At 36.8% G+C, this 27,115-nt stretch overlaps 1 protein-coding gene across 2 annotated transcripts in view; it reads right to left on the bottom strand.

The window, feature by feature from the left end:
• Positions 1-1,704: 1,704 nt before the first annotated feature.
• LOC105392563 (tensin-4) overlaps positions 1,705-27,115 on the bottom strand; it is an 86,864-nt gene continuing 61,453 nt past the window's right edge. For both annotated transcript variants that reach the window (XM_048622920.1, XM_048622921.1), the window contains 7 exons: positions 17,863-17,943; positions 5,925-6,028; positions 5,186-5,401; positions 4,348-4,533; positions 3,832-4,003; positions 3,080-3,247; positions 1,705-2,622 (listed from right to left, as the gene is read on the bottom strand). In XM_048622920.1, coding sequence (XP_048478877.1) covers positions 2,419-2,622; positions 3,080-3,247; positions 3,832-4,003; positions 4,348-4,533; positions 5,186-5,401; positions 5,925-6,028; positions 17,863-17,943 — 1,131 coding nt within the window. In that variant the 3' untranslated portion in view covers positions 1,705-2,418. The remainder of the gene's footprint in view (positions 2,623-3,079; positions 3,248-3,831; positions 4,004-4,347; positions 4,534-5,185; positions 5,402-5,924; positions 6,029-17,862; positions 17,944-27,115) is intronic.

Genomic DNA, 27,115 nt, shown 5'->3' with positions numbered 1-27,115 from the left:
TAAAACAACAGAAAACAGTCCTTTTAAATACATGACATTGAATTATTGAGTATCGATGAATAATTATTCTAAAATTACAATTAACGGTATAAATAGTGTTTACGATTTCTGTACTTACATTCAACAGCATTCTATTGATAGGATATTATTGATTAACTTAGGTATTCAAAGATGACTGTAGAAATATTTTACATGCGATAGTAAAATAAAACAAGTTCAAATGGACGTCCAAGCATCTACCTTTCGGCTTCGTACGCAGCGGACGCTTCGCATTCAGTATTCTTTGTAGGTATAGAAATTGCGTCCACTTCATCGGTATTGCCGTCGCCGTTTCTCCATACATTTATGAGAATCGGTTTGGTCAGATCCGTACATTACCGATAGGTGGACACTTAGGGTCACTTTTACCAACCGCTAAATGCATTTAAAATTGTATTTGAATCAAATTTTAAATACATTTTGTACTAACTGACAGACGTTTGACAGGCTACTAAATATGTTTAGTGTTTGGTGAAATTCCACCTTACTGGAATGTTTATTATGTCTTATATTATAAATTTATTGCCACCCAGACAGTAACAATGTCAGCCAGGAGTGACTTTAACCACGGACGCGTGTTATCTTACCAAAACATGGTAAGAAGTAACCAGTTTTTCATAATATTTATATCTGCACAGACGTCATTTCACTTGCTTTTGCTATTTAAATACCTACACTCATCCTTGAATAGTAATCCTAATTTTTGTTTAGACGAACATAATATTTTGCATTTATAAATTTTAAAGCCATGTAAATACAGACTAATGGATGCAATTTATTTATCAACTTCTCTAAATGTTACATAATATCACAAAAAGCAACCAGCGATGTATGATCACTACTAAAGTGTACTTATTCTAGAGTTATAAAACATCATGTGACTACTGCGGTAGTCACAGATGTCACAGATGATGGTTCTGCAGATTTAGCAAGTTGATAAATAAACATCAACACCTATTAAAGGCAACTTGTTTGCCATAAAATTGTGACGCAGATAATATTTTTACTTAATGCGTACCTAATTCATACAAAGCCAGTGTTTCCTAAAATCTTCGTTTAAGGACTAGAATTTCCTACTTAAAATCAAAGCGTTATTGGTTAGATCCTAATTTATGTTCATTTACAATTCCTTTATAACATTGACTTATAATTTTATTCATTTAAAAATTTGTAATCTTCAAACATTTTGTATGATACAATGATTTCTATTTATACATCTTTGCGTAAGTACAAAATTCTAGTTGCGTATTTATCACAATTATTTATAAAACTATTCTTAATAACAGTAACTAGACAACACACAATAATTTAATGACTCCTCAACATTAATTAATTTAAGTATTTATAAAACAAAGCATTGTGATTATTGTATGATGTATTTACACAAAATAGTAGCGGCTCTAAGTGTGATAACAATTTTATAAATTGTATTTTTTTGTTGTATGCATGATTTTTTATAGGAATACGGAATACTTAGATAGACATTTACTTATTTTTTTATACGTTAAAACAGCCTTTACGTTATATTTTTTATATAATTAAATGAGGATTATGCTGTTCTTATTTTAATTGTGTGCCTAGGTATACACGAAAGTAATGATGATTTATAGTCGCAGGCTGACATTAATTTGTTTCATCAACAGTTATTCATCTTTCTTTTTTTTCTACTTGCGGCTTTGTTACTATAGTTTATACATATATGGGGTATACTTGAAAGTGTTTCTCTACAATTATTCATACAGTAGTTTTATGTTTTTACCGCTTTTGTCAAATTAAATAATTGATATTAATATAGAGCAGGAACTGGTAAAAAATTCACGCATTGTGATGTTTTTCTGTTATTAAAGCAAAATTCACAATGCATTTATGAGATTATGCTGATACTTATCTTAATTTTTACAGTCTTCCCATTATTGACTCTTTCAAAGAAAATCTTTCTTTTCCTACAATATTGCCATCCCAGCTTCATTGATTGCTAATAGGTATGATGAAAGGTATAACAACTAATACCATACCGCATTAGTCCAAAATGTCTACACACTTGCTGGTCGCTGTGGCACCAACTATGCTGCCATCATCATCAACAAACTTAACAGCTGAACTCTATCTATGCAGTAAAACTATACACTTCATCCAGCCAATGACAGCAAACCTGGGCCTCGATCACGAGTGATGTCAACTCAAATCGCTAGCGTAATTCTATACCAATTTGCTGGCGCTGTTCTTTTTCCATATGTGTGTGTGCCACGTTAGCCCGTGATAGACACACTGCACACACATCTTCACTCCCTTATTTACAATCTACCAACAGTCACTTCACACGTCAAGTTCGCACATGGAGGTTGAGAAGTCCTGCCCTACGACCTAACAACAGCCGCTTCACACGTCAAGTTCACACATGAAGGTTGAGAAGTCCTGCCTGGCGCTGTAGTCCGGGTCAGAAATCCGGTCCAGGTCAGCGTGGTCGTGACGCGCGTACGAGGGGTTGTAGCGAGCCAGCCACAGCGGGCAGGGTAGCAGCTCGGGCATCACACTGTGGTGGGTCACCAGAGCTGACAGGGTTGAGAACTCCTTTGTGAAGCCCTGGAAGTGGAGAGAGATTCTGTTTGAGGGTTGGAAGTCTTGAAGGGAAAAAAGGGAATGCAATAAACACCACTGCTACACACATCACACACAACATGTCCCCGGATTTATAACAGATGTAGCTGGTACCTTCATCATCAGGGATCGCTATTTTAAAAACTCCGCATGTATACTTTTAGGCGCACCTACTCTCTTTTGGGGTCAGGGGCAGTGAAGCATTAATAACGCCGCTTTTTGTAAGTGTTATAATAATCCCAATTCAATAGGTGCCGAGCCTATTGCTAATACGTCTAAACTTGAGAGTAAATATCTCAATTTGCCACGGCCAGAAGTCAGAGACATGTTACTAACCAACCAAACCTAATGCTAACCACGGCGCCATTTGGTTCTCAAAAACATTGAAACCATAGATCTTAAAGAGCAGATCATGTAGAGTTAGTTATTAAAATATCCTCACCTTAATCTTGTACCCCTTAGGCGTCCGCAGTATAAGGTAATGCGCTATGCCACAGGGCTGGAAGTCCCGTGGCACACGCACTGACAGCGCGAAGCACCCGGCCTGGGTAGTGCTGCATCGCACCATGAAGGCTCCTACCGGCTGGTTGCTTAGCACTTCGAGCGCTATCTGGAAAGTGGAGAAGATTAAGGTATTAGTATTTTCTCGCAAATACAGGCTGCCAACAGACATACAGCTCGTAAAATTGCAAGATGAGTAAGCCTTCGGTTTATGTTGGCCGAGAATATCAGCTAAAGATTGAGGTTATTACAATTTAAATCTGTTATCAGACTTATTATAAACCTAGGATTGCGGCTCGAAGGCAGATAGATTGGGTTGCATGGAAGGTGCCTCCCTGATGGGTGAAAGGTGACGTATCACCTGTTTATGACATACATTTGGCGTACCCTGGGCAGTCATCCACCGATGCTACTGACGCTAATCTGACTGGGCAATCCTCTCACCACAATGACAAACCCTAGGGTTTGTCATAATCATCTGCCTATAACAGTCCACTACTGGACGTAGGCCTCTCCCAAAGCACGCCACTGGATGCAATCTATAGCTTTCCGCACCCAATCATAACCAGCCACCTTTCACAAGTCGTCACCCCATCTAGCAGGAGGCCCTCCCAAACTAGGGTTTGTCACGGACACGTAAAGAAGGGAGATAGATTCGTAGCTGATTACTACGAATCTATCTGATTGCGTTACCTCTCTCGGTATGCCGGCTTGGAACCACGGCGCCTGCTTCAGCTCGGGCTCGAGCCTCGCGAAGTGCGGCGCGGGCGGGGCGGCGTTGTTGTTGCCGGATCTGGAGGAAGCGCCGCAAGAGGATGCGCCTGATGAGGATGAGGTCGCTCGACTGCAGGTCGCTGATGATGTGCTGGAATTGAGAGGTTTGTGGGTGAGAAAAGTTCAATGAGGAAGATGTAAGTAAAAATGAAATGGAAACAAAGGACGGGCAAAAATTTATGGTTCGCGTACCCACCGACCAATATCGAAAGCTCTTTTCATGAGCTCTTTTCAAAGCTATATTTTTTGGTATCCGTTAATACTCCAGTCGACACTTTTGTTACGTTAGTCACGCTTTAATTCGCTGTTTAGTACAAGAGTTCACAGAGCATTTTATATGTGCCGTGTACCTATGCTCTCTTAATAGGTCTTAAATTATGAGCTCGGTAGAAATTCCCATTATCTGTAAGTTACTTCCCAAACTAGACTACTCACCAATTCTTAACATTACTATGTTTCTTCATCTCCACATCGGAGTCATTATGCAGCAAGTCATGGTGGTGCGTGCGGGGGGCGGCGCGGGGCGCGGGGGACTCGCGGTTCGACTCCCGGGTGCGGGCCTCCGCTTCTGAAGCCTCGTTGATGTAGCCGCCGTTCATGCACATGGGCAGGTTGGTGGGCCTGGAATTGGAAATAAAATATTGTTATTAGTTGTTTAGGTTAACCAGCGTCCTCTTTTGGGCACAACTGCGATCCAATGACGACATAATATACCTACATAATATATTGGGGCCTTTAGAAGAACAGTTAAGTGGTACATATATTATTACTACCGCTGATTTACCGATGACTATCTATAAAATTTATCTCTTTTTCCATCAATAGAGTATCATCATCCTCCGCCTGCAGTAGGGCGCCGCTGAACCCCAGTGCCAGGCGCTTCAACAGCGGCTGCTTGTCCCCGAGCCGCCGGTAGCAGTTCAGCGAGACAGGGGGTACGCCGACTCATATATCATACTTATTGTGTAACCCGAGATCCAAGGGCAGGAGATGATCATAATGATTCAACCCTAAGCGTAATCATCTGGAAGATTTAAAGCCCCCATATACTTCCAAAACTACCTGTTCAGCATACCTATTACAATAAGAAGACGAGCGGCTTCGAAAGATTTTTGTCACCTCTTGTTTTTCGCGTCTATCGCCTCATGCTGTGTACCTGTGATGGGGCGCAAGACGCGAAAAAGACGACGCGACAGCTTCGAAAGATTTTTGTCACGTCTTGCGTCTGGCGGCCCGTGGTGCAGAAACGGCTATACATTACGCTCCAACTTACGTAGTAGGCGTGTCAGTGACGAGCGGTGTGGAGTCATCATCCTCGGCCTGCAGTAGGGCTCCGCTGAACCCCAGCGCCAGGCGCTTCATCAGCGGCTGCTTGTCCCCGAGCCGCCGGTAGCAGTTCAGCGAGACGGGAGATGCTGATTCCTCGGAGGAGCTCGGGGACACCTCGCTGAGACGCGAGTTGTTGAGCAGCTCGCATTTTGTCGGCGATCTGGGGGTTTGGTTTGAGGATGATTATTGGGTGTAAATGTAAGTGGATAAGTGTTGTATCGAAAATTATTTAAGAAAAAACTATTAATGAGCCTCCCTTTATCTTCTTCTTAACGTATTGGTGATTTATATTAGACCAGCGTTTGTCAACATGGTGAAATGATTTACCAATCGGATTGGCATCAGTCGCTGTTTACCCATAGCGTGAAATACACATAACAGATTTATTTCATGCACCCTTAAAAATAAGTACCTACATACTATGCCGTGAAAAAATTCTTGCGCTGCTCTGGCGCTCCATGCCGACGATGTGAGTGAGCAGGAAGCAAGATTTTTGTCACGTCTTTTTCTCTATTTTGCGTGTTTAGCGCTTTTTGCTACGTATGACCCTATACATAAGAAAAGCTGGCTAAAGCTGGTGGTAGACCTGCGCGGATCTGTCATCGTCTGATTTCCGAACATTCCTTCTATAATATACTATTCCCTAAGCCATATTTCTGTATAGGGTATGTATTTATGCTGACCTGTCTATACAGTGCGGGTAGTGGTGGTTGAGGCCAGGCAGCGAGTCGGGCGCGCGCACCCCCATGCCGCCGCGGTCGGACCCGCCGCTGCTTATCTCCTTCGTCTGGAAATGCATGAAAAAAATATGTATTAGCATCGTTTGTACCCATTTGATAGGTATAGGTATGTTATATAAAAGTAGTCGCTCGGGAGATTTAATTTAGTTTGTCAAAAACGAATGATCAGTCATAGAGTCGTGGTTAGCAAAGCAGAGCTGAGAAACTATGTTTTTCGTAAGCTGGAGTAACCCCCAGATTCCAGACAGGCTGCAAAATGTTTTAGTATAAAAAAAATGATGTAGCCTGTAGGTGGGTATTCATATTTTATTAATTTGATTCTAGTCCAGCTCTAAGAAATTAAACAAGTATCCGTAACACATCCAGACTGTCTGTTCAAAGTATGAGTCAGAAGAAAGTAATAACTATAAAAATATCTGTCCCAAGTACCACTCGTAAGATTTGTGACATTCCGTGTCTAAGTCACAGCGTGAAGTGAGCTTCCGTAAAAGTTCCGTAAACTTTATAACATATTCTTCGTTTCCACTCGATAATCTGCCTTATTGTTATTTTATTAGAGTGCTGCTTAACTTTTTCACGCATACAGAAAAAATACGATGGTCCAGTAGAGCAATTTGTGCTTTAAAGCAACATCATTAAGGTGGGTCATGTATGCATGATCAGGTTTGTAATAGTTAGCTGTGTGACATATCGGAAATAATAACGGCGTTTCTTTGTTTATATTTCTAGAGTGCGAGAGTTTAAAGTTTTACTTTATCTGTTTAGGCGAAGAAGGAATGTGTGTGGGCCGACAGAGACATTCTGTGGGTAGATCTTTAAATTACACATTTGCTGCATTTACCTTCTTATAAATTGAAGTATAACGGCTTAATTTTCAACCATGGGAAATAAATCTAAAGGGCTATGCCACACAGTCCGCATATTTTGCATACAAACGTACCTAAAATACATACATAATACGTAAGTACATAATTGATGATATCAGATAAAGGCCTAGATATAAAAATGTAACAAGAATAACATATATATTGCAGAAAATTATTAAAAGTAAATTTTCTTTTTATTTATTTAGTTTTTGATTCTATAAGTACATATTATTTTAATACAAATTCTTATCAGTTAGCACATTTACTCAGTCGTTATTTACACAGTGCAATTAAGTAATTCAAAACTTAATTTAAGTTCTGAGTGATCCTTTTAATTGTAATTTCAATGTTTTACGGTCCAAATTGGTCGTAATTCCACTGTACTTGGCCATAAATATCTGCGCGGCCATGTCACCGCATTATATCAAAATTAAACCGGTAATTTTGTAATTGCACCGAAACCTGTATGTATACAACGATCATTATATTAGGGTGCTACCACACTGGTTCAAGCCAAGCAGACGCAAAGCCAGACCGGCATCGGCCCTCACACAGAAAACTTAAAAAAAAAATGCGTAGTATTCAACTTTGAGCAGTAGATATAATTCCATCCTTTGATAACTACCACATTTATAATCAACTTCCTATCCTTTCCCATGTATATTTAATTTTTCTGTAGATAAATGACTGTAAGCAAATGTGTAAAAATAAATAGAGTTTATTCGCAACATTCTCGTATCGTTTACACATCAATATGACATGGCCTTTATCAAACTTGTCTCGAAAATGCGGCGGGACAAAAACTGCGCCATTCTCAAAGCACTCATCAATCATGTAGCTGTAGGACAAAAAAATATTTGCCGCAATGCCCCGATGGGCCTGTCCCTGGTTTCGGTGGAGACCTTTGATAAACAATATTAACTAGATGGAGTGTCGGTGCGAGTATTGGTTATCAAAGTTAGAGATAGAGTAGCTTAAAGTATTAGATTCCTACAGCATAGCAGTCTTATTTGGTATTATAATACGCAAAAGAATTGATTGATATGAGAATGCTAATTAAATTTCGTGTATAAATTATAATGATTAAAATTTGGTCATCGCTCTATAAATAAAACTCAATGCGTTTTATAATATCACATGAATAATAAACAACGCAACGTGAACGACATTCCTATGGTTCCTCATTCCTTCCGCAAAGCGTCCCAATCTGTTTTCGGCTATGTTTTAAATAAAGAACAATGCCACTGTTTCCGGTTCGGCTGCCTTTGTTTTCCGGCCTGTACATTCTGTGCCTTAACAAACAACGGATTTGAATTCAGAACACATAACACGTCTGTGACTCGTATCTTGCCGCGCCGTCACAGGCTGATGAAGATTATGGCCAAAAAATGACGCAAGTTTTGTAGGTAACCACATTTTTTTCATATTTGCTTGACTCTTATTTATTTTATTTATCTCTAAGTATAGAAAATGATTTTGATGCAATCCAGTTACTAATTTTATAGAAAATTTTATTTTTCTATGAAATGCTCAGACCCTTTAAAGCTTTATTGATTGCCAGGTAATTCTGCCACAAATATAAGTATTTTTTTCTAGGAATTCAATGAAACAGGCGTGTCGTGTCTAACCACAATAAAATAATATAAAATGAAGCCGCGCACGCACCGCTGTTGTGTCTGCCGCAGAGATATGAGGGGTATTTCCGCTATTTTCACTTTACATAGGGTGTCTTTCTTACACATTATATGCATGTACATAGTTTAGTTATGTATATTTAAGCTAATCTTAGACTAATGCATTATTAGAAAAAGACATATTTTTGTAGATTTTATTTTTCAACTCGTATACAATCAGCTTCTCCTTATGAATTCCGTTCTATTAACCTGCTGTGTCAACAATAAAGTATTTTCAAGAAATCTGAATTTCGGAAAATTTACACTCGTTCTGAAGCTCAGCAACTAAGCGGGGTCACTCTATCTTACGAAAAACGAAGTTACTGGTTCTATCTCGTTGCAGTTATCGCTGCAAATGGCTCCTCTTATTCGTTCGTTATTTCCAAGCTACAGTAAGCCCTCTAGGTTATAGCAAGCGACGCGAAGGCGCTCATTTCGTTCGCAGAAGGGTTCCGCCGTCCCGGCAATCAGTCGCACCCGCACGTTTTCTATCAGCGAATAAACCGAACCGGGGCTGATTCGATCTCGCAAATGTTGCCGAACATTTGAACGACATTTTTTGAGAGTGGTCTAAATGGGAAAGTGGGTCGAGTTTGTATTTTTTGGATTAACTACTGTACCACTCAATTTATAAGGATTAAGGATACAGTGATTAATTATTATTAATAAACATAATAAAATTAATCTGTTAAACATATAATCAGTCTTACGGCCGCCTAAGTGCGTAAGGGTTTTATTACTAGTGTGACGAAAAAAACATTTTTCACATTAATCCTTTTAGAACCAGGGACTTAGTTAAACGTTTCAAACATAGTGATTAACAATTTTTTACAGGGCCCAAAATAAAATTTGTGATAAGGCGGTTTTTTTTTATTTCCGCTTTCGCTTCTTCTTTCTACCCCGACCTAAATTTGAACTGCTATCTTCTATCCAACAATGAGGAGCTCCGATTTGCGTCCCTCGACCTAGAACCAGCCATCAGACGATTGTACCTTCCTGAACTACAATAGCTACCAATAACTGGCATTCCTTAAATTTAGAGAAATCTAGGTATCTACATAATATACATTAATATGTTTCAGTTGAATATATTTTATATCCACTTTTTTTCATGACAGTGAGGTTTTGTGTAGATATCATTGTGTGTGTGTCGGCAACATTAAATTTGCATCACGCTATATAATAAACGCTATATATAACAATAATTAAAAATCATAATAACGTCCAAGATTTAGAACTCACAAATCGGACATTTTAATTTACCATATTTGCTCAATAATGTCACAAACGTAGTATTTTCCGCAGATTTATGTTCTGTAATTAAAAGTTAATAAACGCCTTTCCCTGCGAGCGAACAGTTTATAATGGCGAGCCTACACTCTGTGTTTTATACGATTTAATAGTCGCGAGTGGCGGCGGCGCCTAAATTACTGGCCAAGTCAGGTACCAAATACAATTTTATTTTTAAAACGGGAGTATAAATATTTATTATTTACATATATTTTTTTAAACATGCCTTTTGTAACATTTTTAAACCTGCTAGGGATAGATAAGGAAATATTAATCTAGACTAAGAAATATTACAAAAAAATAGTAGTTTGTTTGTATTGGATTGGATGTATGGAAAACCTACTTATCCGATAAAAAAAACTTTTTGTTATATACCTATTACTTTAAGTTAAGTATATAAAGCTACATAGAGTGCTACTGGCTACGTTTCATCCCGAAATACCCTAACTCATGGGTAACACTTTTTGATACAAAGTGACGCGGAAAAGCTAGTCAGTATATTAATACAAAAAAGTGTATTGTTTAAATGTTTAATGCCATAAAACAAACCAAAAAGTCTGCAACAAAAAATCTTTTTCTCTGCAAAATTTTACGTAGGTATTCCTTTTTGTGGATGAATAAAATAAAAAGGGGTGCGTATTGCGACGTATAAAAACGAAATGTATAATTTCACATTAATAACGTTCACAACATATAATGAACGTTAAGTATAACAACAAAATCTATATTTTCATAAGGTATAAGATTCAATTGGTATAACGTACATTTTATATAATATCAAAATATATAATACTTACGAGGACTAATATCAATTCGTATAACATACATTACGTATATCGTTTAAAATATATACTATCATTTAGTATAACGTTCATAAAACATACATAGGTGCACATGTTCGTCGAAACCAAAGCGGAGCGCAGCGAAGCGGAGCGGAGCGTCTCCCCACATAGCGTCAATAATAATAATAATGTCAAAACCCCTTAGCACCAAAACCTAAAGATAGGTGCGACGACGAGCAAAGCGAGGAGGAGCGTGTTAGGTGCACATGTTCGTCGAAACCAAAGCGAAGCGCAGCGAAGCGGAGCGGAGCGTCTCCCCACATAGCGTCAATAATAATAATAATGCCAAAACCCCTAGTACCAAAACCTACAGATAGGTGCGACGACGAGCAAAGCGAGGAGGAGCGTGTTAGGTGCACATGTTCGTCGAAACCAAAGCGGAGCGCAGCGAAGCGGAGCGGAGCGTTCCCCCCACATAACATCAATAATAATGAAAATACGATACGACAATCTTTTATACTTTTTGTGCATTATGCATTATGATAATTATATCCGTTGTAGAATATATGTTATAAACGTTATATATTATAAACGTTATGCATTTTAGTCGTTATATCAATTGAAATTATACTTTTTGAACGTTATTCTTTACGAAATTATGTATTTAGTAATTATGCCTTTCGTTTGTTATGCACAGTGATCGTTATACTTAATAAATTTATATCATATGGGCGTATACCTTGTGAATGTTATACCATTCGTTTTTATACCTCGTATTACTTACCCAATAAAAAGTGGTTGGTTATATTTTTCGGAGCGTGAACGAGAATAAGCAGAATCCAGAATCTTATTATTATCATAATACAACTTTATCCTTCTCAATAAACAAGATAAAATATGTGCAAAGCTTCCTCCAAATATAGAGGCTACATCTTGTTTGGTAAAATAACCAGACCACGATTTTTCAATTTTCAACTAAATTTCATAATTCAATTAGTAAGGAATACGAACAGGCAAACGTAACTAGAATACCATCTTGCAAGGTGATTTATGGTGAGGGTGATAGACAACTAACAACTTAATGGTCTAGCTAATTCTGAAACCACGGTGACTAACCCTAGTTAAGCTCTAGTGTTTATCAAATTAGAAGCTTTGTTGAAGTCGGATTTTCTGTGACCTTTAATTACGACCTTAACTAAATAAAAATGAAAGTGAAAAGTTTCTTTGGTCATAAAATTTGTATAACATAGAAACACTTTCTAAAGTCACATTCCGGGCAGGCCGGCACAATTAACTCCAAATGTCGCGCGCCGTTGAAATATGCCTTATGGCCACTACGCACGGCAATGTTCGCTGTAACTTCCATCCATCCCTGTCTACCTAAAACCTCCAATAATTTTACTTCTCTCTCACACACATGGCGACGATCGAATGGCGTAGTGGTTAGTGACCCTGACTACTGAGCCGATGGTCCTGGGTTCGATTCCCGGCTGGGGCAGATATTTGTTTAAACACAGATATTTGTTCTCGGGTCTTGGATGTGCCCGTAAAATGGCAATAGGCCCGCCCCCTATTACATTGGGACTAACATAACACTCTGGCGAAAAGTGGGTGCAGCAATGCACCTCTGCCTACCCCGCAAGGGAGTACATTAGTACAAGGCGTGAGTGCGTGTTTTTTTTTTTTTTTTTCTCTCACACATCACTTTTAAATGGAACATATTATATGGATTTTATACGGGAAAGCTATACTTGCTTCCAGACACGCTACTGTGATCGTTTACTTTTAACCTTCACTTCTCCAACTCAAAACATCAACAAACCAAAATGTCATTTTCAAAGAATAGGCCCAGCTCCACCAAACCTAGTTACGCAGGTTAAACACGCGAACGCACAAAGAGGCCTCACTGAAACACCAGCGCGGTGTCCTTGGCTGTGGCCAAGGGCGCTGCAATAGCTGAGTGGACGCCTTTTTGGCGGACAGCAAATTTATACGTGAGTTTATATATTATGGTGTATAATTAAGTATGATTGCTGTCATTGTCAAATAAAGTTTTATCTTTCTTTCTTTCTTTCTTTCAAAGTAAGTTTAACTAATCTGTGATCTGGAGTAATCGTGTAATTAATAGCTATAATTAATATATAAATTCAATTTTATTTTATTTTTAAAACGGGAGTATAAATATTTATTACTTACATATATTTTTTTAAACATGCCTTTTGTAACATTTTTAAACCTGCTAGGGATAGATAAGGAAATATTAATCTAGACTAAGAAATATTACAAAAAAATAGTAGTTTGTTTGTATTGGATTTGATGTATGGAAAACCTACTTATCCGATAAAAAAAAACTTTTTGTTATATACCTATTACTTTAAGTTAAGTATATAAAGCTACATAGAGTGCTACTGGCTACGTTTCATCCCGAAATACCCTAACCTAACCTCCCGAAATAACTCATGGGTAACACTTTTTGATACAAATTGACGCGGAAAAGCTAGTAAGTATATAATACAAAAAAATGTATTGTTTAAATGTTTAATGCCATAAAACAAACCAAAAAGTCTGCAACAAAAATTATTTTTCTCTGCAAAATTTTACGTAGGTATTCCTTTTTGTGGATGAATAAAATAAAAAGTGTTTGGTTAAAATTTTCGGAGCGTGAATGAGAATGAGCAGAATCCAGAAACTTATTATTATCATAATACAACTTTATCCTTCTCAATAAACAAGATAAAATATTGGCAAAGCTTCCTCCGAATATAGAGGCTACATCTTGTTTGGTAAAAAATCCAGACCACGATTTATAAAATTTCAACTAAATTTCATAATTCAATTAGTAAGGAATACGAACAGGCAAACGTAACTAGAATGCCATCCTGCAAGGTGATTTATGGTGAGGGTGACAGACAACTGACAACTTATCGGTCTAGCTAATTCTGAAGCCACGGTGACTAACCCTAGTTAAGCTCTATTGTTTATCAAATTAGAGAAGCTTTGTTGAAGTCGGATTTTCTGTGACCTTTAATAACGACCTTAACTAAATTAAAATGAAAGTGAAAAGTTTCTTTGATCATAAAATTTGTATAACATAGAAACACTTTCTAAAGTCACATTCCGGGCAGGTCGGCACAATTAACTCCAAATGTCGCGCGCCGTTGAAATATGCCTTATGGCCACTACGCACGGCAATGTTCGCTGTAACTTCCATCCATCCCTGTCTGCCTAAAACCTTCAATAATTTTACTTCTCTCTCACACATCACTTTCAAATGGAACATATTATATGGATTTTATACGGGAAAACACTTGCTTCCAGACACGCTACTGGGATCGTTTACTTTTAACCTTCACTGCTCCAACTCAAAACATCAACAAACCAAAATGTCATTTTCAAAGAATGGGCCCAGCTCCACCAAACCTAGTTACGCAGGTTAAACACGCGAACGCACAAAGTAAGTTTAACTAATCTGTGATCTGGAGTAATCGTGTAATTAATAGCTGGTCTGTGTTCCTGCACATCTCATAGGCTCACTGCCGGCCGGCACGCTTACGAATGTAGCAGATAAACAAAATTTATTACAGACCTCATTTTGCTTTGTTTTCTCTCTACCCACAGTAATGGATTCTCTTAAATGGGACTGTAAAATACTCAGCCCTTTTTTTTGTATCTTATTTACTGACTTTTTATGTTTATCAATTTAAATTTAAAATTTATAGAATGTGGATCATATTGCTTTTTTACGATTCCATAAATGACCCGCCCCATCTATGATATAAGAAAAATATACTGAATTATGTTTGACAGACAGTTTCATTAATAAAACGAAACGTATTTTAGCGTCTTTCAGATTAAAATTTAGTGGTATTTTCATAATTTATTCGAAGCTATAAATTTTTATAACCTTTTAGAAGCATTGTTGTTTTTATTAATGGCCGTCATATAACAAGCTGTTGAACAAACAGAAAGGATAACGGCTACAATATTTTATGGCCCACCGTTTTGAGGTAAATTATAGATCATAATAATATGCGGATCAGTGGCTTCTTCGTCTGAGGAGGGGTACTCTGACATTACAAAAAAGGAACGATCGGGAGTGGTTGCTCAATCTGTATTTTTATTGCAAAAAGATAGGTTGTGATCTGGCCCAGAAGATCTCCGAATCTTCGTTTTTTTTAAGCTGGAGTGACCCGCCCTGAACTATGCAGTTATAATAATATGGTGAAGTGGTTGTAAATCACTGCGGTCGCCATAAGTGATTTAGATTAGCGGTTTCGGTCCGTTAATCTGACCACGTATTAGGGCCGTGGTAATTTGGGTGGTTGCTACCGGGCTATTGTTATATTTGGTTGTTATATGCCTAAGAACCAGCTAGGTACAGTCAGCTTCGTAAGTATGTAGCAATATACGATATACTACTCTGTGTAAAAAGTATCGGGACTGGATCAATAAAACACAAAATGTTTGTTATTCATCCAAATTTATTTTATCATCTTCAAAGTATGCTTCTTATGAAACGATTCACATTCGCCAACCAATTATCCAATCATCACAACATTTTTTTAAATGCTGTTTTCAGAGTTGTCTTCTGTACTCGCGGCGAATTTCCCTTTTTGTATTCTATCGATTGTTAGTCAAAGTCATGTTGACTGTTTTCTTTCACTATCGTGGTGTTGTGTACTCAGAATTCTTGCCAGAAAGTCAAACGGTAAGTAAATAGTATTATTTGCGGGTTGTGTGGAATTTAATAGAGCAAATTCGACGAAGAAGGCCAGAGTTGTGGGAAAAAATCAGAATAGAATTGCACCACGATAATGCGCCTTCGCACAACGATCATCATTGTGAATGAATTTTTGAGCAAACACTCAACAAATGCCATCGAGCATCCACCGTATTAACCAGATATGGCTGCAGCTCACGGCTCTAGCTTATTTTTTTCCCTAAATCCAAATTACCACTTAGAGGCACTGTTTTCCATCGATAGAAGACAACACCGGAAAATATAAGGAAAAATCGCCGCGAGTACTAAACAAAACTCTAAAAACAGCGTTTAAAAAATGCTATGATTGGATAATTCGTTGGCGTGTGTTTATCGTTTCAGAAGGAGCATACTTTGACGGTGATAATATAAATTTGGATGAATAACAAACATTTTGTGTTTTATTGATCCAGTCCCGATACTTTTTACACAGAATGTACGTACCACGTCAAATTCACAAACCACTATCATTAAATAATAATAATAAATAAATATGTGGGGACATCTCACACCCAAACTTGGCAGAGTCTGTGATATGGGACAGCTGATATATCTACACAAATACTCTGTACATAATTAGAATTACGATTAGCGAATTGGAGGACGAAATTTTCAACTATTTCTGTCATTTATGTTTTTATTTTTTACTGTCCTCGAAGTTGAACATCCCGTATTTACAATGTACCTACTATTAGGTATTCATTAAAGGCAATCAATACTAGAGTTAAGTATCTTCTCGTTTTAAAGTAAAGACTTAAATAAATAAATATTGACCCAATAAAGACTGGGGTCTACTACACGACTTCATACATGTTTAAAGCACAAACGGTAATTTAAATTAAGAACTTTATTTTTTTATTACCATTGCAATAACTCGGAGGTCGGTTCGTGTACTAAAACAATCAACTGTTGAATTATGAGCCACAGTTAAACTACGGTCAGGTGTGTTTTGGATACAGTTTTTTTTAATGTGAAGACTAAATTTTGTAATTACAGTTTTCGAAGTAAAGCTTAAAATCTGCCATCGTGATTATGATGATTAATGAATGAATGGTTAATTTTGAGACCTAGAAGTATGAAATATTTAACCTAAAAGTTAGTAACTTAGTAAAACCTCTTGGTCAATAAAATAACTTGATATTTCTCAAACAACAATAAAAATTATCATATCAGCCCTTTCCTTGGTATGGATCTACACAGGTTCACAGTAACATACATAAAATATGTACGTACATATACCAAATGCGTGTCCGAACGTTGCTAGAGTAGTAGTAAGTCTCTCCGTTTGTAAAGTTTAAATATTTAGGCGGTTCTCACACTGCCCCGGATGACGTTGTGTTGCGTGAATTGTATGCGTTTCCTTTGTGACTGTGCGTCTGTGCGTATGCGTGTTTTCTAAACAAACTATAGATCTTCCACTATGTTATTATATTTTTGACGTTTCCTTATATCTGGTAAGTAAAGTTGGATTTCCTTTGCATTCGTCAAATATGTATGGGATTTCGAATGTCTAAAAACCAATAATATAATGGACAGAGTATAAGATACTTACAAGCAACGTTCGCACACGCATTTACGCAAGAAGAAGCGTGATGCGGGGCAGCACGAAACTGGCTATAAAGCTAAGTTAAACTAATAGTGCGGTGCCACTGGGCCATTAAAAGGGTAGCTAATATGTGTAACTACACCTTTAAATCATTTAGTTTTAAGTGAATTTAATTCAGCTAATAATAGGCTGTACGAGTTTAATGCTTGGTAATGTTGTTGGTAATTTTGTAGAGCGGTTATGGATTCATATGAGTTATTCTTCAGAGGAGTTTTACGTATTTTATGCTGAGTCATTAAATTTTATTCTTGGTTTAACGGTTAGACAGATATGAATTAAGTAAATTAAGTAGTCAGATTGTAACTTAATCATTCCGGGTACCTATACTCCGGAGTACGGTAGTCGGTTTATATAGTGTCCAAAAGTAGAATTATCAAATTAAATCAAAACTGGCAGTCAGTTACCACGACTACGACTTGAATAAATTTTTCCGTCGGTGTGAGAGGATTTCCCAGTGATCCTGAGTTGCACAAAGGAACTATAAGCTAACGCCGGCATCAAATCTATGTCTGCCCCTTTCTGCCCGTATACTGTCAAAGCAAGGCAGCAATACAATTAAGGTTGCCATAAGCTTAAAATTCCTTTGTGCAACTCAGTGTCAGACCAGTCTCAGTCGCTGACTGCACAGGGTGACAAATCTCTTTTCGAATCCTAACTAATATTATAAATGCGAAAGTAACTGTGTCTGTCTGTCTGTCTGTTACTCTTTCACGTCAAAACTGCTGAACGGATTTGAATGAAATCTAGTATAGGTACAGATAGTCTAGACCCTGAGAAAGAACATAGGCTAATTTTTATCACGGTATTCCAACGGAAAAACTTTTTAAGGCGAAGCGAGGTTCGCGGGAACAGCTAGTATGTGATAAATGTTATTTCGTGCCCTGAGTGACTCGAATGCGACTCACCCACAGCGGCGCGGAGGGCTGTAGCTGCGACGCGAAGGCCATGCGGAAAGCATCGCCCACCAGCGCGTTCAGTTCCTCCGCCTGGAAAGAAACAAACACACGTAAGCAAAGTTGGTACTTTTTATTTCCACAAATGAACATGTTCAAAATGAATCTGTATACTCAACATATATCCAATACTTAATAGATCAAAAATACTAAAACATACATTATTTTTTTAGGTAATGTAGGTACAAGGCAGAGAAATCTGACTGAGAGGGGGGTCAGGTTTTTCTGCACATGACCCTACACTTAGTACCACAAAGGACAATGGGTACTTACTATTTAATTAATTAATAGTACCTACCTATTTTTAGTATGTTTTATTTTTTACTTTTTATGTTCTAAGTATTTAATTCTTGTGTTTGGTGCAAATTAAGTATAGGTACTGTACTTTATTGCATCTTCATAAACATCAGTTGAAATATCGAATATAAATAGATATCAAACCGGAAAGCCAAAAAAAACTTCTTTTAAACTTGATACACGACAGATCTGGTGTCAGAGTCGGCGAGCGAAACCGGCTGAATCAGCAGGCGGCTCAACCCGGATAATCAAAGACATATTATGCAGGAAAGAAATTAACTAAATTATAATAGTAACATATTGAAACCTTTGCAAAATTGTACAAGCTCTAAGGATAGAGGATTTTCACCACCATCTTCACGATTAGCTCGTAACTTTAATAACATAATCTAGGTTAAAATTTACACAACCTCTGCTGTGTTCAACATTCGTACTTGGTCTGCTAGTTTAAAAAAATGGAGGCGATTGCAAATGGCCCATGGTGTCGGCATTTTGTAAGTGGAACTTTTTCATTGCTCGCGAGTGTAATCCTCGATCGTACTATCATACACGACACGAGTGTCAGACAGACACAGCGTATGTCACACGCCCACTGGCCGCGTGTCGCGCTCAGACAGGCCATATTTTGTTCCTATTATTGTATTACACACTCTATAATGAATTGGTGACATGCCACTCATTTGAATACTGGTTGCGAAGTATTATTTGTAGAGTTGGAAAATAATTTATGAATGATATAAAAGTGTTATATGAGTATAGTGTCTGATTGAAGTTTCGTGACTTTATTTATATTTAAACGGCATTTTATATTACATTTTAAGTTTTTATCTCCTTGTACAACCTGTAGACCTCCCACACATACGACTTATACTCTTATCGGCTATTAAAAAGCAAGTAACACCGCAAACACCAAGCGAATTCCTGTTTGTAAATAAATGTACATGGCAGAAAATTATCTCGTCTCCATTATAATAATTGCCAATGTAACCGAACTACTGTACTGAGCTATTTATTTACCTAATTACATGGCTAGAACGATGCCTGATAGCCACCATCAATAACGATCATCTTTGAGGGAATATGACATTTGTTACACAAGAGTTAGAGATTAATTTAGGTGAGTTCTAGGTTGGTAAGCAAGACCCACAGGATGGCCGTAGGCAGCTGTCTTGCGATCTTGAAGAAACAATAATTATGAAAACGGTTGGCAATGATTGGTGTTTAGAAATGCGCTACCGGCGACAGAGAGAGTTGATGGCTTGAAACGTGAACTGGCAATGTGAAATTGTTACTTTACTCTAGGATTAATATACTTAGGTTACTCTAGGCATAACACATAACTAATTAGGTATTAGCACCGTGGCGAAGGGTATTTAAGAATTTTTGTAGAGGAAGCTGGGAAAAAATATACATGGCCTGAAATATTTTAAGATGCATAAATATTACTTTACCTAAATTGAATATTATCAAATCAGTCAATATTAAAGGGAATCCGGTTAGAATTACGTTGTTCTTGAGCCAAACTCAATGAGAACATTGGGAAAGTTGGAGTAACATCTTAAATTCAAAGTACAGGGTCTTACAGCCATAATAAGTATTCTTGGTAAGTAGTACTTAGCTTCACTTGTAGCGACTTTAGTACCCAATGCACCGCTAAAGTTATATCAATAAAGTTCGCTTCTTAAATGCATCATAACTTCTAAACAACTGGTCTCTTACTCTTTTACAAGTACTATTAAGTAGTACCTAGTTAGACTATGTACCCCAACTATTTGATACTAGTACTATCAGCAAAAACATTTTGGGGCCCAAAGCTTATAAAATAGGATTTAGAAAAAAGCTCCGCTTTAAACAAGTTAGTACAATACAGATTACACGCATGCTTATCAGTTTGTATACCAATGGTAATTCACCACAATCCAACATCGTTCATAATTAGGTATACACTACTATGGTCACCATAGACAAAATTCCGTCTACTTTTCTGTCGGTACTTGTACAAATAACAGGTGTAGTTTACGGCGGAGTGTACTTATTACCAGGTTTATCCGGCAACTGCAGGGAATGCGGCTACCGAGGATCGCTAATCACTGCGCCCAGACCTGACTGGCCATTACTGCGGTCTAAGGCATGAACTTATACAAAATTCATAAACGAAAAGAATGTGAGCTTACTTGAATGCCGGGAATTCAGACACGATAGAAATCAATTGTCTTCATGCGTGATATCGTAACTTCGGGACGGACGTAAAAGGATAAACAAACTACAAAAATAATAAATTATCAGTGAATATTACACAATATAGGCGCAATACCGCTAAAATCAAATATGTAAATCATTTTGAGAAGTTTACTGAAGATTTTAAAGTGCCCAGTCCATTTAGCACGGCATACACAAATCCTGGAGCTGGACTTGAGTTTGTTACCGTGGTTAGGACTGGTCAGTGAGATTAGTTGTATACTCGTATTAGTCGCTGACTACCCATGCCATGATGCGCCGCACCTATGTAAGGTAGAATTAATACGTCACTGGATCAGACTTATAAAGTAACGTATATTGGTAGTGTATAAAAGTTTTTACAGTCAATGATCCTTTAAAAGTCAATGCCATAACCCTGTACATTGGGCCTCCTGGAACTACTGGTCGAGTAAGCATCTAAACGAGCTTCTGTCATAGATACCAACCAGGTACTACCTAGAGAGTAATTCTACAATGTTCAAATACCATTAAACTTGTTCCGACATCTGCGGTGGCCTTGTTTATCGACGGCATTCTACTAAAGTACACAGTCAACATTCTTATTTGAACTAATTATCCAAACTGAACTTTGTTGTAAATTGTAAAGGTACGAATAGGAAATACTTTTGAATTATGAAAACGTTTCCAAATCGATTCAGAGGTTGACTTTAATGACGCGATGAAGCACGAATTTCGACTGTTTGTGGCAATGTGACAAAGTGAAATTTTGTACTACACACACAACGTAATTTATAAATATTTTAGAAGTGACAAAAAGCTTTATGAATTGGGGGGTAGAAATGGTAGAATATAGAGAGTAGATTAGACTAAAAATAATGCAATACACTAAAAAAATACCCGTGTACTTTCCAATAAGCTATAGCAACGTTATTTTGTGCTTCTATCAGCCAACAAAAGTGGTTTAAATGAAATACAAACATTATATATATCCCAAACAGGCTAATTTCAATGCCACTTAACATAAATTAGTGCGCGGTCATCAGAAACCATTGAATAGTTAACTGAAATACAAGCTTTACCGTGTTTTAAATATGGTTTATTTTTATCTGCCCTCTATTTCGGGTGTAATGGTGACTGCACCGCACGAGATAGATCTTAATTACTGAATTAAGCCACGGCTATGGCGCCTACTGAACTCGGTTTTGTAATGGTTTTTTCGACCTGTTTGTATTTTTATCCGGAAGCGAAGTGGAGCAATCAAGCGTTACCTTATTATGATAGACGGTTATTATTAAAAAAGGTCAAGAGTTTAGTTGTAATATTAAATTAAAGAAATAGAAGATTTAACATAAGAATAAATAAATAAATAAATAAGCCTACTACCTACGAAGGAGACAAATGAACGCAAACATTTTAAACAGAACCAGAGAACCGATTTTGGTAATCCACCGCTTAGATTCTCGATAGTGTCATAAAGTCCGGAGTCAAGATACAAAAGTGTACACCATAACAGCTCTTTATTTCATTCCCAAGGTTATAAAGTTAATAATGTATATGTCATGTTAATTTAATGAGTTTACCATGATTCATAATGATTATTCCGTATGAGCTTTTGAATAATGTTACTTCAATAAAACAGCCTACCACCATTACTAAAACCAAACTCATTCTTATAGCGATGGTAATACCGTCGTTTGAGTGGTAGCTATGAAATCATTGTTTTACAATGCATAATACTAATGAAGATGTTAACGAACTGAAAGAAAATGTATGTGCATTACTGAATATTCATAGTTGACAGACAGTGGGTATCATAATTATAATCAGAAATACTACTATACTTAATGCAGATAGAAACATGACAGTCGAAAAACTTAATATGAATGATTATCGATCGTGCCAAATTATACTCCTAAACGGAAAAGGCCTAACCTACCAACTAAAAACGTAAATATTTTATCCAAATGCCAATTTTTTTTTTCTTTTTTAATGGGCCATTTGGTGTCAAAATTTTGTGAGTACAACATTTTTTATTTCTCGCGAGTGTAGAACACTGTACAATAAACTACTTCATTATGTTGATTGATATGTTGATATAGTAATCAACGTAAGCTATAAGTAAAATTTAATTATTTCTTCTCTAGAAAACATGGAGTTCTATATTACTTTATCACACAAAACAACGCCTCTAAGTATCTCGTTGTATTCGCTTGTTTTTTATTCGACAAACGTTTCGGTGATTCAATTCGGCTTTTGGTTCAACGTGCCAATGTGTTTTCGGGTTTTGGATAATCCATAGTAACGTTTTCGGCGACGCAAAGAAATAAGAGTGCGGTTCGCTCGCTGTATGTAAGTATACGTCACATACACCGTAAGTACAAGGTACATACAAGCAATTAAAAAAATTCAGTGATTAGCACTAAATTACTCCTAAATGGAAAAGACTAGCCGACACCGTCACCGACACGTCAGTTGCATCAGAATATTACCAACTAAAAACGTAAATAAATATGTGGGCACATACAATAACACTTCTTTCATTTTAATTCTTCATCTTATTGTATGAGGTTTAAAAAAGTATGCTGTTCATAAGTGTAGTGTAATATTTGAAGATATATTTTGTTAAACATTTTCAGAGCCCCAACCGAAAAAGCTGAAACGGGATAGGATAGGAAAATGGTTCCAAAAGAAATAGCTAACCCCGCGAATGTGTCTCCATCTGTTTGTGTTTGAGCACAAATTGTTACTCTACGTGATGGGAAATTTAAGAGAACACGAATAATTCGAATACAATAACTTGCAATTTTTACAGAGGGTAGAACTGGACTGTCAATTAACTGTAGGTCAGCTGTTAGAAAATGGTTGCTGCTTCAAATTTCAATTTACAAGGCTCAAATTATTTTTTCGTAGATAAAAATATCAATTATTACTTAAGACTTCTAATTTTATATCGCTGAATTCTGATTCGCTGAAGTTACTACTAAAATACCCTAAAAAAAATATTATAGGATCAGTGCATATTTTAGAATCACAATTCAAACCCTTGTCTGTATTTCATATCAACTGTTTACACATGTAGCTAAGCTCATACATTCAGTGAGTAGAGTGTTATTGTTTCATACACGCGAGTATAGGAAGACGTGTCTGGAAAATTCATCTGAAATTCAGAGAATTTCATGTCACTTTATCAGCCGAATTTAACTCACTGGCATCCTAAGAATAACAGCGAGTAACAAATAACTTACACAATATTGAAGGATATAATTCTTGGATTGAAGCACCCAAAATTGGCGGTAATAATTTTAGTAAGCTTCTAACACGTAATTAACCATAATGAATTCCTATACTACATACTTAATTCGTCGCTTTTTATCGTTTTATGAATCTTGTCGCCAAATATTTTGTTCATCTAGATTCCTCACCATTGACAAATGTTTACACCCTACGCGCTGCAACACCGAATGTCAGTATAGGCGGAACTTGTGTGAAACCAACGGAAGCCGTTAAATGAATCATAAACATTGTTCCTACCTCGAATAAACAAAGTCAAGAGGTTGGAACATTCTTGCTTTTTATTGTTTTAGACACGACCACCGTAGCATTTACTGGAATTTACCCCCGCAATAAAAAATATATATACAATAACTCAAATAAACAAAAATATGGTTTTTGTGACGTATTTTTTTGGATTAGGATGTTAAATTACTTAAAATTTACTTGTAACCTACCCGTTTTTCGGTAAAGAAAAAATATTAGGTAAAAGTATGTTATTTAATCGATGGGTAGTTTAGCCTCAGTTTAATTGAATGCGACGGTCATACATTACCCGTGACTTGGCGTCTGCTACATCAAACGAACTAACAGACTTATTTTGAAACATTCCTTTCTGATGTTTTACGGCTTTAAGATAATGTTGTTCCCGATCGAAAAATACGGGTTTAGGTAATAATTTGTTAAATATTTAATTGAAATTGAATTTTATTTTGGACGGATTCGCGCTTCGGCGTTGTGGTATTGCTGATTTGATTTCATAAATATCTATAAATGTATAGATCCAAATATCCAAATATATGTAAAAGCAATAAATGGAAAAATTCAAATGTGTTGCTGTAATGAAAGTAAATACGTCTTACTCGTGAGCATTCAATTTCCTGTGATAATGATTATCGTAAATGTTATATGTGATTGTATAGAGTACCTAAAGTAGCTATTGGTCATATTATTAAGTTATAACTAAATACAACAAACTAAGCATTTTATTTATAGTCCAATCCGCAAACTTTTCCGTTTCTCGGTTAATATTTATAAATTAAAGTTCAAAGTTGGAGTTCAATTTTAAAGTTAAATACACGTCCTGAATGTTTCAGTAGTACTAAGATCTATCTATCCCATGGGCTTGCAACGTAGGAGCTAGCTAGCTCACATATGTTGTAAGACTTGGCTCTAGTATAGTTGCAAAGTGGGTTACAAGGTTATACAAGGCTGTGTTTTAAATTCAGTACGTATAATAATAATGTAAGGGAAACATGGATACTTATACAGGTAACTGAAATCAGAATTTGGATATTCGCGAAAATAAAAAACATTTTCCATAGTAAAAAGTCACGTGACCAACAAAGTTTCTATGGAAAATGATTTTTTTTTTTTGCGAATTTTCAAATTCTGATTTCAGTTTCAGGCTTAGATATACCATGCTGCACATGTAGGTTTCGGCTTAGTATACCCTTTTTGCAACATCCTGTATAACAATGATTTTTTTATGCCTATCCATTGCCATTTATGCCTTAGCTTATCCATTATTGAATTTGGGCGACATATTGCTCTGCCGCTCATTTTTGCAGTCCAGTGTAAGGTAATTTATCTCGACTAATATTCCAAGAGTGCATAACTTTAACTCCGTTTTCCTATATTCATGTCAGGTCAGGCGGAAACAGCTATGAGTGCTACAACGGCTATTTATATCACCTAATAGGCCCTTTGATCCTAAACGATTCTCCGTGAAGAGGAAACTTTACGAGGTGCTTCCGTTTAAAACAAATTTATACGCCTTTTACATTCCTTTTACCAAACCGTGTTTTACTTTTATTTATAAAAAACGGACTGTTTTTGAATGACAGATATCTTTATTTATAAAAAGTTTTTTTTTATACACAAGCAACAATTTATTTAAAAAAACGATTGGTTTTTAATGACAGATATCTTTATTCATAAAAAGTTTTTTTTTATACACAAGCTACTTTATCATAGTAAGTACATGGAGTTGTACATTTAGATAAATTTTGTTTTGACAACCATTTTCGGCTACAAAATGTATTGAATTTGACACGAACTTAAATGTTACTTCGTTTTGACTTCGCGAAAGGCCCCCTGATATATGGATACATATCCGACATCACCATACATCACAGTAGTCCAGCTGAACCCACCTGCTGGCCGATAGTCGGTGCTAATCTACTCTATGCATCTCTGTCCCGGTAAGTGATTATACTGGCAACTTGCGAATAGGAAGAGTTATACTTTCGTCGTTTATCTCTTATAACTTTTACCGACTGTGAGCTTTCATTTTGATAAACTCTTCTCGTGTGTTTTCGGAATATAATAGTTACAAGATTGTTCAAAGAGTGACAGTATTGTCACTCTTTTAGGGCCTGTTCCACAATGTCTGGGTAGTGGCTACCTGTCGGGTAAAATACATGCTGTCACTCTCTGTTATTATTTTTTTGACAGTGACAGCATCAACTTTACCCGACAGGTAGCCACTACCCAGACATTGTGGAACAGGCCCTTAACATTCTTGTACTTGTAACTCTAAAGTATCCACAAATTATTGAAGAGTTGGATAACTTTATATTTAACGTATTTTGCCATCTATAATATGTACATAAGCTTTTAGTTTAATTTTTATAAAAAATAATGTAGTTATTTCAAATCCACCAGATTAACGCTCGCTCTTCATACTACTACAACTTTGCTAAGTAAAATATATCCGGGACTGTCCGGGAGTAAACCCTACATTTGTAACGTTGGTAAAACGGCGGTGTAGTAGGTAATTAGCGAGGCATCGGTAATAGTAGGCCCGGGTTCCGATCCCGATGGAGCCATTATTCAATTTGTTCTGCTCTACTGTGTCCGCTCGTGGGATGGTGGGAGAACACTTGGAATCAAGGTTTACGTGTGAATATTTGCATTGAATGGTGAGATGGATGGTTTTGGTGTGTGTGTTTCAGGGTCATTTGGTGGTTGTAGTATAGCGTCGTAGCATAAAACTTGTGTGCTTGGTGATATGGTTAGAAAAAAGCGCAAATGTATACAGGGTGTTGCAAAATTGGTATACTAAGCCGAAACCTACATGTGCAGCATGGTATATCTAAGCCCGAAACTGAAATCAGAATTTGGAATTTCGCGAAAAAAAATATTTATTTTCCATAGTAAAATGTCACGTGACCAACAAAGTTTATATGTAAAATAATATTTTTTTTCGCGAATTTTCAAGTTCTGATTTCTGTTTCAGGCTTAGATATACCATGCTGCACATGTAGGTTTCGGCTTAGTATACCCTTTTTGCAACACCCTGTATATGCAACAAAAATCTGCCACGGCGGCGGTCAAACCCGAGACCTTCGGCATAGCACGGCTGTCCAATTTCAAAACACAGTAGGCGCCAACTTTTAAAAAAAACGGGTCTTTGATTTATACATTATTTTAGGCG

This window comes from Plutella xylostella, chromosome 9, assembly GCF_932276165.1.
Source record: "Plutella xylostella chromosome 9, ilPluXylo3.1, whole genome shotgun sequence".
NCBI lineage: Eukaryota > Metazoa > Arthropoda > Insecta > Lepidoptera > Plutellidae > Plutella > Plutella xylostella.
This window is presented reverse-complemented; position numbering and strand designations above follow the sequence as displayed.